This window comes from Branchiostoma belcheri, unplaced genomic scaffold (genome assembly GCF_001625305.1).
Source record: "Branchiostoma belcheri isolate BF01 breed outbred unplaced genomic scaffold, Haploidv18h27 scaffold132, whole genome shotgun sequence".
Lineage (NCBI taxonomy): Eukaryota > Metazoa > Chordata > Leptocardii > Amphioxiformes > Branchiostomatidae > Branchiostoma > Branchiostoma belcheri.
Window position 1 is genome coordinate 356049 of NW_017802736.1, and position 12790 is coordinate 368838.

The 12790-nt window shown below is 38.0% G+C and overlaps 1 protein-coding gene across 1 annotated transcript in view; it reads right to left on the reverse strand.

Annotated features, from left to right (window-relative positions):
- LOC109464113 (ryanodine receptor 3-like) overlaps nucleotides 1-12790 on the reverse strand; it is a 206779-nt gene that overhangs the window by 43113 nt on the left and 150876 nt on the right. Inside the window, 7 exon segments of the mRNA XM_019761046.1 lie at nucleotides 1243-1323; nucleotides 3082-3093; nucleotides 7898-7962; nucleotides 8573-8649; nucleotides 9201-9280; nucleotides 10980-11079; nucleotides 12705-12779. Coding sequence (XP_019616605.1) covers nucleotides 1243-1323; nucleotides 3082-3093; nucleotides 7898-7962; nucleotides 8573-8649; nucleotides 9201-9280; nucleotides 10980-11079; nucleotides 12705-12779 — 490 coding nt within the window.

Consider the following 12790-nt stretch of genomic DNA (forward strand, 5'->3'; position numbering starts at 1 on the left):
TGGCCAGGAATAAGGAGTGCCTTATCAGTGAAAACATGTCACATAACATACATTCTTAATATATACCTTGCTATTTTTAGGGGGGGGGCACAGCAGTGATACTAAATCTTCTAACCAAATTAGCCGCAGATAGTGGCGTGGTTTGTTTGTTGACATTGTTTCTTATGATTATGGGTTCTCTGAATAATTTTGGTATAATATCTGATGCAATTTTTATGTACTATTACCTGCAATCTTACACATACTAGAAGAATGCATTTTTCTAAAATTCAATATTTGACAGGGCTATTATATTTATCTTTGTCTGGTATAATTATGACCCATAATACTGCCACTAACCAAATGCATAATACCAACAAATTGAAAAAAATGCTGAACTGAAAGAGATCTACTACAGCTGTAACAGAAACTGTAAATTTCAGAAATGTTCAAGGTATCTAATATACTCGTACCTCAGATATCTATAACTATTTGTTCAAAACATTCTTCAAAGGCCTCAATAACCATACATTCTATGAATTTAAAAAAACAAGGACAAAAGTTTATGGTCCCTTGTCAGGGAAGAGCAATGTGAAAGGAACATACCACCACTGCCACACATGAAACAGATATTTTCAGCAATGTATACATGCATGTACTTCATGTCTGATTCCCATAATTTTTGTATCCACATCTGTCAATATCTTTGTCATTTGGGCACTCTCTAGCTGCTATGAAGGAAAAGAACAACAGCTGCCTTATACAGATACCCAATATACATCTACATCTTGCAGATAAGTCTCTTCCTGGCCTATGTGACCCTCTTCTAGCAAAACCATTCTCAGCAGATTTTGGCAATTGTCATAAGCTGCGATTAGCAGGACTAGAGACTCAATAAAAACCAGGCATAACTGCATGGTAAAGGTTACTTGGACAGGAACTGGTAAAAAGCTGGGGTTGCTCCTTTGCTAAATTGTAAACATTGTAAACATGGTGTTGTTAGAGTAGACATTAACTTTCTCTATTGACTTCCTAACTTGGAACAGAGTTTTTACTGATCTTATTATGCACAAGTACACCGTGTTTGTCTGCACATCCTAAAATGATTTCTCATAGTTCCTACCAATGGATATAAAAACATACAATGTACCACACCATATTTTACACACTAACACTACAAAGTTACTGCACTTATTACACCTATATGATAACTACATAATTATATAAGGTCCCCAACTAATGGGTGATAAAGTTATTACCTACCCAGATTGTGGCCTTCACACAGCAGCTGAAGGAAGCGGAACAGGGAGCAGGTGAAGGGTGCGTCGTGTAGAGCACGTTGTCCTGTAACATGGAGGTGAGTAGATATTTTGGTGCATCATGTATGTTTAACACTTGAACATCTGATTCAAAAGTACATATAAACACTTTACATCCTAGTCTCTACTGCAAAAAAGTGTTATGGTGTTAAATACTAAATGGTTCCATTGACAATTTGTAGAATATTTCATCCATCAGTGACCTTTTTGAAAGGTAGCAAACTTTTCATGTCTTGTACGTCTTGATCTCGCAAGAACACAAGACTAGATCAAGACTTGTGTAGGTCTTCTGGCCTCCCCTGCCTCCCTGCCGGAGCAGGCCAAGGGGTAAGCAGGACTTGGTCAGCTCCCAACCCTCATTGTGATTCATTCCAGCACGTTCCAACTGAATGTGGACTGTCTCCTACATGTAGATCAAGTCTCGACCTAGTCTCGTGTTCTCGCGAGACTAAGTTACTGATCAAGCTGTACAGTGGACGTCGAAAATTTGGAGGTACCTTTCTAAAAAGTTACTGATTTGTGAATATTCTACTAACTGATAATCTATACGTTACTGATTAACCTCTTCAACAATAATGGTTCCATGTTGGTAAGTAACACTCAAATTGAATAATATCATTCTGATCGAAAAATGAGAGGTAATTATTGTGAATTGGTGTTTAGAAAATCAGTACTTTGGGATGCAAAAGGACATTATCTGAGTCCTACATGTACAATGTAGATCAGAGGTACATGTAACGTTATACGTGCGCAAAATTTGATACCCCTTTTAATTTACCTATTTGTTTTATCAGCAAATCATAAAAAAAGCTTTGCATTGTATCATTCATCCTAAGTTTTATATTTTAATCCTACCAGTATTATCTTGATTTCTGTGTTCTTAATGCTTTTATAAATATACTTAGATATACATGCTAACTGTTATGAAATTATGCAAAATAGGATTATGGCATTTATCAAATACATCATCATCAGTGGGCATTGCCATCAAGGAACAGGGAATACATCACAATCAAACCTGTTAATCAGTTAACATGTCAGAGTTACAATGTAAATTAAGCAGTACCATTGCCTAGTCAAAGGATGCTGCACAGTACCACACACTATTCAGCAGGATCTATTACATTAGCATAAAAGCACACATTGTTACATATAAAACAAAGAAAAAACAAAACAGCATTGAAGGACAGACACACACTTCTTGCTTGAAATTTCATCTGGCTTTGAAAAGTCATCTGGCTTTGATATGGTAGGAAAGAATTGGGTAGAAGTGTTAGGCTCTACATTTGTATGAGGATAATGATCATACAGATTAATCAGTCTAAGAGAGTGTACGTATGAGGTCACAAATGTAAAATTTACATACATCACTCTGCTTTTGTAGAGAAATAAAGACTTCTTGAATCATGGACATTTGAAAGTAGCAGATCAATATGCCAGCTAACTGACAATGCTTTGATGTTTCCCCCACTGCACAGTCATGTCACAGTCAAGAACTTGGAATCTGATAAGTCTGTACATTAACACTTCATTTTCATGTAATGTATTTGTTGCTTTTCGACAGATCAATAATTCAGTAGAAAAATGGTATGTTTGTGTACAGAAATGTTCAATAGAAAATATGAGATTCATTTCCATTACTCAAAGGACAGGCATCCAAAATGTCTTTAAAATTTGGATGAGTTAATCTGGAAGAATTTGTCTGTCCTGGTGATTAGGAATGAAGTGATGTGATAAATGTAGGTATGAAGGGTAAGATGTATAGCAGTGGAAATCTACAAACCAGAACTGAGCCCTGACGGAGGTGACAGGGATGGAAATGATGTTCACGGAAGTGAGAGACCGGTGGAGGAATGAAGAGGTACTGCTGGTTAATACTGACATCACACCAGTTTGGATAATTTTCTCTAAGCTGATGTACAAGTACATGACTCATGACTAACAAATATCATGCACTTGATTGACAGACATCTGAAGTAGCCATATTACTGTCATTCCCTCGCACAGATACTCTTTTCTTATGCTGATTGAAAGGTTATGGCAATAGAGTTTCTCAGATCATCTGACATACAAGATGTAAGAGACTGAAAGGCACAGCAAGGTACAATAAAACAAGGTTCGTTTTGAGTTTTAAATGCCAAAACACTGATCAACAAAGACAATGTCAGTTCACCTTTATTTGTTATGTTCATATATTCATTCTTTTAAAAAAAAGGAGAATCAAGGGAAATATGCTAAAGCAACAATTAGCAATATCCCCAGAATTGGAAACCTGAAAATGTCATGAGCTCAAAACACCATTCGGAAAGCTTCAATAATCATGAATGAACACACCATCCACACAAACATAAAAGACACTGATGCATAACACAATCTGTACACAGACCTGTCCGTGGTGCTGATCACACCATCTACACATACAGGACACTGGTACACAACACAATCTGTACACAAACCTGTCCATGGTGCTGAACACACCATCCACACATACAGGACACTGGTACACAACACAATCTGTACACAAACCTGTCCATGGTGCTGAACACACCATCTACACATACAGGACACTGGTACACAACACAATCTGTACACAGACCTGTCCATGGTGCTGATCACACCATCTACACATACAGGACACTGGTGCACAACACAATCTGTACAGAAACCTGTCCATGGTGCTGAACACCATCTAGACATACAGGACACTGGTACACAACACAATCTGTACACAAACCTGTCCATGGTGCTGAACACACCATCCACACATACAGGACACTGGTACACAACACAATCTGTACACAGACCTGTCCATGGTGCTGATCACACCATCTACACATACAGGACACTGGTGCACAACACAATCTGTACAGAAACCTGTCCATGGTGCTGAACACCATCTAGACATACAGGACACTGGTACACAACACAATCTGTACACAGACCTGTCCATGGTGCTGATCACACCATCTACACATACAGGACACTGGTGCACAACACAATCTGTACAGAAACCTGTCCATGGTGCTGATCACACCATCTACACATACAGGACATTGGTACACAACACAATCTGTACACAAACCTGTCCATGGTGCTGAACACCATCTAGACATACAGGACACTGGTACACAACACAATCTGTACACAAACCTGTCCATGGTGCTGAACACACCATCTACACTTACTGGGCACTGGTGCACAACATAATCTGTACACAAACCTGTCTATGCAAACACACCGTCTAAACAAGCACACTGGTGCACAACACTTGGTTGGGGGAGGGGGATTATTCAGGGGTACCTTGAAATGCATCTTCAACAGAGTAATGAACATGAACAGATGACTATTTGTCCTGTCCAGGAAAAGTGTACAGAACCACATATACATCCAATTAACCATGGCAATATAAATTGGAACAGCTGCTGTATAAAGAAATTTTCAGCAAGATGATTAACAGCAGTGAACCTTAATCTTACGCAACCTTAATCCAACACTTTTCAACACTGTCTGTTAGGATCTAGGACTGATAGGCAAATCTTTTAATTGCTTTACAAACTCAATAAGGTATACAGCCTAAAAACTTGAAACGGTGAGCTCACGAAGTCAACATGTTGTGGAGACGAGGTCATGAAATATTCAGCTTGTTTTATACTGGTAGGCATGTCGTGGGAGGAAGCTTCTGGAAGGACAGTGGTCAAAATTTTTAAAGATTTTCTAAACTGTCCTGCAGTTCCAGAACAAGCTGCTAGGGGGCCTAAACTCACTTTTTCCCAAGCACAAAAACTACCTACCATCCAAAATTCATGACCCTAGCATGTCCAGATCGAGAGATATCAAAACCAGAAGTTGCACTGCAGTACCAAGGGAAGCCACTAGGGGGCCCACAACCTAATCGTTTCCAGCTTCGGTCACACCCTACCAACGCACCAAGTATCAAACCAATCCATCCAGCTGTTCTTGTGTTATCTTGTCGACCAACAGAATGACAAACACAACTGAAAATAACCTTGATGACATTTTATGGAGGTATTGAATGTGCAACAAAAAGAAATGAACGTTTACTCCTTTTTTTCAGATTAATGTCGATTGACTCTTAATGAAAACATTACAAATAAAGGTGAACTGATGTTATCATACCGTCCTAAACAAGTACATTTTCAAGAAAACTGATTTGTCAAGTTGTCAGTTTTACACTTTTACACTAATATCAGCCACGTAATTATGTTTCTATCACTTGACACAATCCCAGACTGTTAATTTGGTCCTACCACCATACCGCATAATGCACAGTGTAGACAGTAAAATGATCATCTTTGAATTCTTAGACAGCTCTTATCCCCATTTATGTAAGTAAAGCCTTGAGACTCCCTTTTACAACAGTCAAATACAACTGACAGTCATCATACTGCCTCTGTTCACTACCTAACTACCCTGGGTGCCAAACTGGTTTTGGGCCGCTAGCAATTTCCTTCGGCAGCCAAGAGCCCTTCGCCCACGGGTCTAAATTACCTACGGGAGACCAGCCAGTGGGGAGTTTGGCTGGCCCTTTCAACTAGGGCCGGACAAACCCCTCGGGCTCAACTCCCCCGTAGCGGTAATTTAGATAGGCGGGCAAAGGGCTCTTGGCTGCCGAAGGCAAACGGCTTACGGCCCGATACTAGTTTGGCATCCAGGGTACTACCTAACAGGGAATAATCAGTCAACTTAGTATGTTGAGAATTTGCATCTATCAGGACTGTTTAATAAAAAAAATTGCCTGACTAACCTCCATTTATGTAACGTCTGTGTCCATAATATCACCAGGGTCCATAATATCGCCACCTTGAGAAACAGTGTGCTTAAAGATATTTTTACTGCAACATGCTTTTGATATGCACTCCTGCACACATCAAATGTACATACCTAGGGTATGTTGCAGTAAAAATATCTTAAAGCAAACTATTTCTCAAGGTGGCGATATTATGGACCCTGGTGATATTATGTACACAGATGTTATGTGTGATGCTGAAATTATGAACACAGCATCCAGCAAATGAAGGCCTATATTTTGGAGAATTATCCAGTGACATATATACTATCAACCATTCAGAAACTTGTAAATGTAAAGATCAGTGTGCATCCTGTGAAGCACAGTATGTCTCACTGATTCTGGCATTCTTTGCCAGGAAATCCATTATCTTCATGCTACTCCCCAAATACTGTAAACATGACTGTTGTCATAGAGGGTTACAATGTGCTGCACAATGTGCCTGTACGCACAGGAGGACCTCGTGTCAAGGTAAGGTACTTTAGTACCTGGTACGTGTTGCATTATTCCCTCTTTGGCAGCATGCACAGAAAAAAAAAGGGTTTCAGTTGAAAGGATACACAAGCTGGCAGCTGCAGGAGGGTATGGCCTAGCATCATGATTATTTTTATCATGCATTGGTCTTTTATTTGCTCAAGCAGCACTTTCCACACAACATACTACATGTATTTAGCCATTCCTGCAACATTACAAATTCTAGAAAAGATTTGTCTAACAAAAGATACACAAATGTATTGTAAACCCTGAACTTTTCATTTTGTGTGTCTTAACAAAAATCAATATTTTTAGCAAGTAAACAATATATGTAAGCCTAAGGTACATGTATTACTTAAAATAGCTTACAAAACTACATAGTACTGTTCTTTTTTTAATATAACTAGGAAACTCTTTGATATAATGTGTACAGAAAGCATTAACTAAACCTCTGTCTCTCTCTGATGATGACACATTTACAAAGTCAACTACAATACAGAATGATGGATTCTTTGGTCTGTCACAGAAAAAACATTTTAGCATAAACTGAACATACACCCACCATCATGAAAATCAGCATTAGCATATTAGGGCACAAAAATTCAATCAATCGGTTCATCATTCACCTTCATTTTTTTTTTTTTTGAATTGAAAAAAAAAAGAATTCAGATTCTGAATCAACTCCAAAGGGGTTATATTTTGGCCACAATAGTTTTTAAAAGTCCAAGACCTTTACTTCCTAGTAGGCCAATTTGCAGGTGGTTTTTCTTGAGATTCTTGGCTGTTGAGATAATTATCAGCACCAGGTGTTAGAAAAATCATATAACCTGTGAGATGCTGAAGTCACTTGGGAACCTGCCCTACCATCCGCCTGACACAACATCAACTCTTGTACTCAAACAACAGCATCAATATTGTCTTAGCTTTCTTTTATCTTTCATTTCCTATGGACTGTCTTAAAATGTTTTGTTTTCAAATTTAATTTTGGACCGGGGTGATTATGGAAAAGTCATTAAGTGTGGAAGTATCTTTGGATTATTCCATTTTATATGGGGGTACCTATTCTGGAATAAAGAGAAATTTCAAGACAGTACAAATGTATTTTGGGTTGAAACCTGGCTCAGTTTCTGACTGGGATGAATAAGCAATCGTTCTCTTTCAGCAGAAGTTATTTGGGAATGGTCCACTTTTTGCTCAGTGGTGATTTTAGAACAGTCCATTTCTGTATGATGAGACGGTACGAAATATGCTGTATTTGCTTGCAAACAAATGTCAGACTTTCTAGTTTCATGCTACATGTATATCAGTTAATGCTTACCTGCTTCCCCAACCCCCAATCCCTCAGCTTTGTTGCATCTCTCAAAGGTGTCCAGGTCAAGAACACTGGGGACATATAATGCCATTAAAAGCAGAACTGATATTATGTCGGGTAGTAATAGGTTGTTGGTCCATTTAAGTTTCATTTTAAAACTATTCATAAAACAATAATCATGCATGTATATCAACTTCCCTATCCTACTTGAATTCAATGAAGATTTACAAACATTTCCTTTACAGTCACTTATACCCTTCATCAACTAAATATTAGTTAGATCTGATCAGCTTTTGATAAACATTGCATGTAGCTGGGCCAAGAGTTAAGTATTTCTAGTGTCATGCATCAATAGGAGCAAACAATCCACATTTGCCTGGCAAGCTCACACATCGTTCTTACAAGTACATGTAATGGTATATGGCAGCAGTTCATTGTATTACATTATATTGTAAAGAAAGCCCCAGAATAATGATTTATACCTATCAATTCATTCATATTAACAAGGATAGTGGCCTACCCCATATTCATGGTGGCAATGATAAACAGCAAAACTTCAGCACAGTCTGCTGTCAGAGGCATTATTATTTAAATGTCTGGACGAAAAAGGACAAGCTAGAAAGCATTTAGCATAGCTACAATGGCCTCTAATTCCTAGACAGTAAAATTAAGGTTACATACTTGCACTTGGACATTAGTCCTGCTATACTCTGGAAGAAGCCAACGTCCTTCTTCTCTTGCAGATGTTGTAACATTTTCTACCAGAGAAGAAAGCAGCTGAACATCAGGAAGAACTATGGTCATAAAAGGCTCCTCCACCCAGGAGGGTGGTCAAGCCCTTAAGGTCCCAAGTTCTCCCTAGTGCTCTACTTGCCAGATTGACATTCTTCAGAAATATGATGCTCCAATACAATTCTTACAGAGCAATGTGAGGTAAAATATGAAGCAGAACAAGACTTGATGTGCCCAAGTCTGTTCCTGCAAATAACAGTCACATTGTTCTGCATGAAATGTAAAGAGACAGTACAGAAGAACATATTGTGGAGTCATGCCTGTATAATGTCTATACTGAATAATGTCTATGCTTAGGCCACACTGACTTGATGTTTATATGGATGACATACTCTGAAGACCCATATACTACATGAATGTAAAATCAAATCAACATGGCCTGATGACAAGTTATCATGATAATGTATATTGTAAATGTTAAATAACAAGAAAAGTCAATGCTGTCACAATATGTTTGAGATAAAACTGAGGATAATCTATATTTACTGAATCAGATGTCAATGGGCATTAACGTTACCTTCTGAACATCCTCATTGCCTCCTGACAAGAGAGAAATTCCAAGTTGAAGTGTACGTTCCATCATAGGACTGCATTCACCTGAAACCATCAGAACCACCAGAAAGTCATAAGTTGTTTACAAATTAAAGTAAAAATAAAAAGATTTTTTTTTCATTCTTCATACTTACAGTTACTGTTACGTACCCTCTTGTTGCCTTTGCCAGAAAGTTAAGGGATTGTTTTGGGTATGGTGACGCGACTGTGGATTTATGTAGCATAAGTCTTATGAAGCCATGGATGGATGTTCATGATTTTTGGCAGGAAGGTTACCGCAAGGGAACACAAGGGAGTCCAAACTTACAACACTAAGATCTCTGCCCCAAAAACTTATGCACCATACAAAAATCCAGACAATTTCTCTTCCAGAACTTGAACTGCTAACAAACAACCACAAACACAAAGGTCCACTGCAGTGAGGTAGGGACCCCCCACAAGGCCCATTTTTGAACTTGACCTTGGTGTCCTCAACAGCAACTTGCCTACCAAAAAACCATGAACATCCATTTACTGGCAAAGAAAAATGACAACAAGAGCTCCACGACCTTCATACCTTGCCAAGTGATGTTAAACATTCCGACTAACAAAATTACTGGACCAGGTATACATTTTTCATTTTTCTCATTGATTAAGAAAATGAAATTCTCTTTTAATTTTCACTTCAATTTCTTGGCCAAATAAAATGAAATTTGGCATGAAGGTACATGTAGAGTGGCCAAATACCCCCAGACTTAAAAAAAATTTTACTGGACACAGGCTTTTAAATTTGTTATGACTTTGTGTTAATATGGTGAAACATATTGTTTTGCCTCGTGTCACTGTGCTTTATATATGTAGCTATCAACAACAATTCATTCACCCCTTTTTTTATAAACCCCTTTAAAATTGTATAATTTGGGACTTTTGACGGTTTTCAATGCCAAATCTACTGTATAGTGAAGTATGACTAAGGTCTATTTTTGGCACGGAGGATGTGGTGAAGCCATTTTTTATGAATTGTCTTGATATTTGGTATGGGTATGACTTGATGAGACCTCCACATGATAATATTTTGAGACCCCTGGTGGCTTATTAAGTAATGCTTGACATAATTAGAAGACAGAAAATCTATAAATCTGCTACATTTAAAATGTGACATATGTAATTGATAACAAGAGGAACATTAGCAGATATTATGTAAATGAAGACCTAATTTGCATAATCAATGCTGACATCATGATAGTGATTGAGTGCCAGCAATCTCATACTTACATATATGGTGCTAGGAAGTTAAGTAAATGTGAACACCATCAAACATAACGTAATTCAAATCATTTCCTCATTTGCATAATTTATTAGGAAATAGCCTACAGTCTTTTCTGCAGATAAGACTGCAGGTTATAAGGTGGTAAATATCATGATGTAATTGATGCAATTGAGGATCTTATTTGCAAAAAAAACATCTATAATTCGAGAAACATTCTATAATTCGACTATGTTACAAATTTCGTAACATTAACATCATTTGCATGGAAAAAGTGTGAGATCCTAGAACTCAAGTTTCATTTGTACTCCTGATTCATCCAATATTCTTTCATCTTCTTCTTTTCCCCCATTTTGACACATTGTCATGACCAGTGAGCCTAAATACAGATGTCCACAATATTGATTATTGAATTGTTTTCTGAAAATGCATGACTCCTATAAAGTCCAATTTCACAGCCAACATGCATGACTTGTACATAAACATCATATTTCTTACCTTTGCTGGCACTTATGGTAAGTAGGACCATTTCTGCTGCTCCACGCTCTGCAAGTCTGCACTGCTCATTTAGCAACTGTCTACTTGCCATTTCTTGTTCCTAAGTTTTTAGAACAAGGAGAAAACATGATTATAATAAGCTGCTGGCTGAATAGCTGTGACTTTTATGCAGTATATAATAATATTTATTATTTCCAACAAGTTCTATATATTGTTAGTATAAAAATATACACATACTATGCCATATGCCACACAAGTATACAAGACATACGTCTGCACAGAAAGGTTGCCCCACAAATCTGGAAATGGAAGGGAAGCGTCGAGTTCTTTATGCCAAGATAACGATGTGGGTTGTCGTTCCATTGCAAGCCCAGCACCTAATCTTAGAGAACATCAATGACATTTCCATAGTTGCCCAAACAACAGGGATAAATATGATATTAGAAAATGGTTGTTGCCAGTAGTGGTCCACAACGTTCTCATTTTGTAGGTTTGGGCCAAGCCCCTACCACCACACAAAGTTTGAGAAAATTTGCAATCTCTTTGGCCACCTAATGCTTGGTTTTCAAAGACATCTGAGAAGGGGTTTTAGAAACCACCTAGGCCTCCATTGCATTGAGCTAGCTCAATGGAGGTTATTAATGCAGCCCTGCTAGCTCTGCACACTATGAAATTCGATGCATACAATAGTTCCTATCACCTTTAAGAAAAGAATATGAATGCATTAAAAAAAAAATACACATGGTTTACACCACACACGAGGAAAATCATCTCTAGTTTACCAGGTACAATATAGAAACAATAAGGTGAAACTACTTTCATAATACAATAATAATCAAAGTTCATGGGCCACAATTTATCCTGCTAAATACAGCGTTATTAACTATTATCAGATAGCCAGATGACGTTGACCAATCAGAGGCACCCATTTCCTATGGGTTATCAGGACGTAACCGCAAAAGTGGTCAGTTATAAGAATAACTGTGTCAGTGACCATTTGAACCGTGCCATTTTAAACAGGACAGGACGATAATAGTCAAGTATTTAAGTATTTATCTATTATATCTATTAAACAACCCATTGTACTTTATTCCAAAGATTTTATTACCTTTGCCAAGAAGGTTATAAAGTTTTCGTAGGCGTTCGTGTGTCTGTGTGTGTCCAGGACTGCTTCAGTTAAGCACTGTCTGTTGAATGGTCAACACCGTAGCCACACTGCAAACACCATTACTTAAACTTCAGAGTTGTGTCCAATGGACTCTTGTTTTTCTTGAAGGACATGTGAACCACATGTATTCTTTTATTGTGTGTGGAGCTTCAAAACAGTTTTTCTTTCTTGGGAGCTCCTCCATAGAGCTGTAACTTATTTTTCTTGAAAGAGACCTGAACCATGCATTAGTGTGTGATGGTTGAGAGCACCTCCAGACAACACTTTTCTGGAAGGTGATGTGAACCTATAGATGTGCGTAGAGCCAGCAAAAACACCAGGGCTGTACTGATCGCCTCCCTGCTCTTAAGCTGTCTCACTGCAGGGTTCTTGGTGCAAATGCAACTGGCGCATCACCCTACAATGTCTTGTATTCTTGGTATACAATGTAAAATTAAAGTCTATTTAATGATGAAACAACTTTTTTCTTTAAATAGGGAGGTACACCTAAGATGATTGAGATTCTGAACGTTGGATTGGAAAAATAATATTGACAGAATTAGAAAATAAAGTGACACCTCAAATGTCGGGCCTTCTCCCTCTTCTTCCTCTCCACCATCCTCTTCTTCTCCTTCTTCTTCTCCACTGCAACTCTACAAGCAAC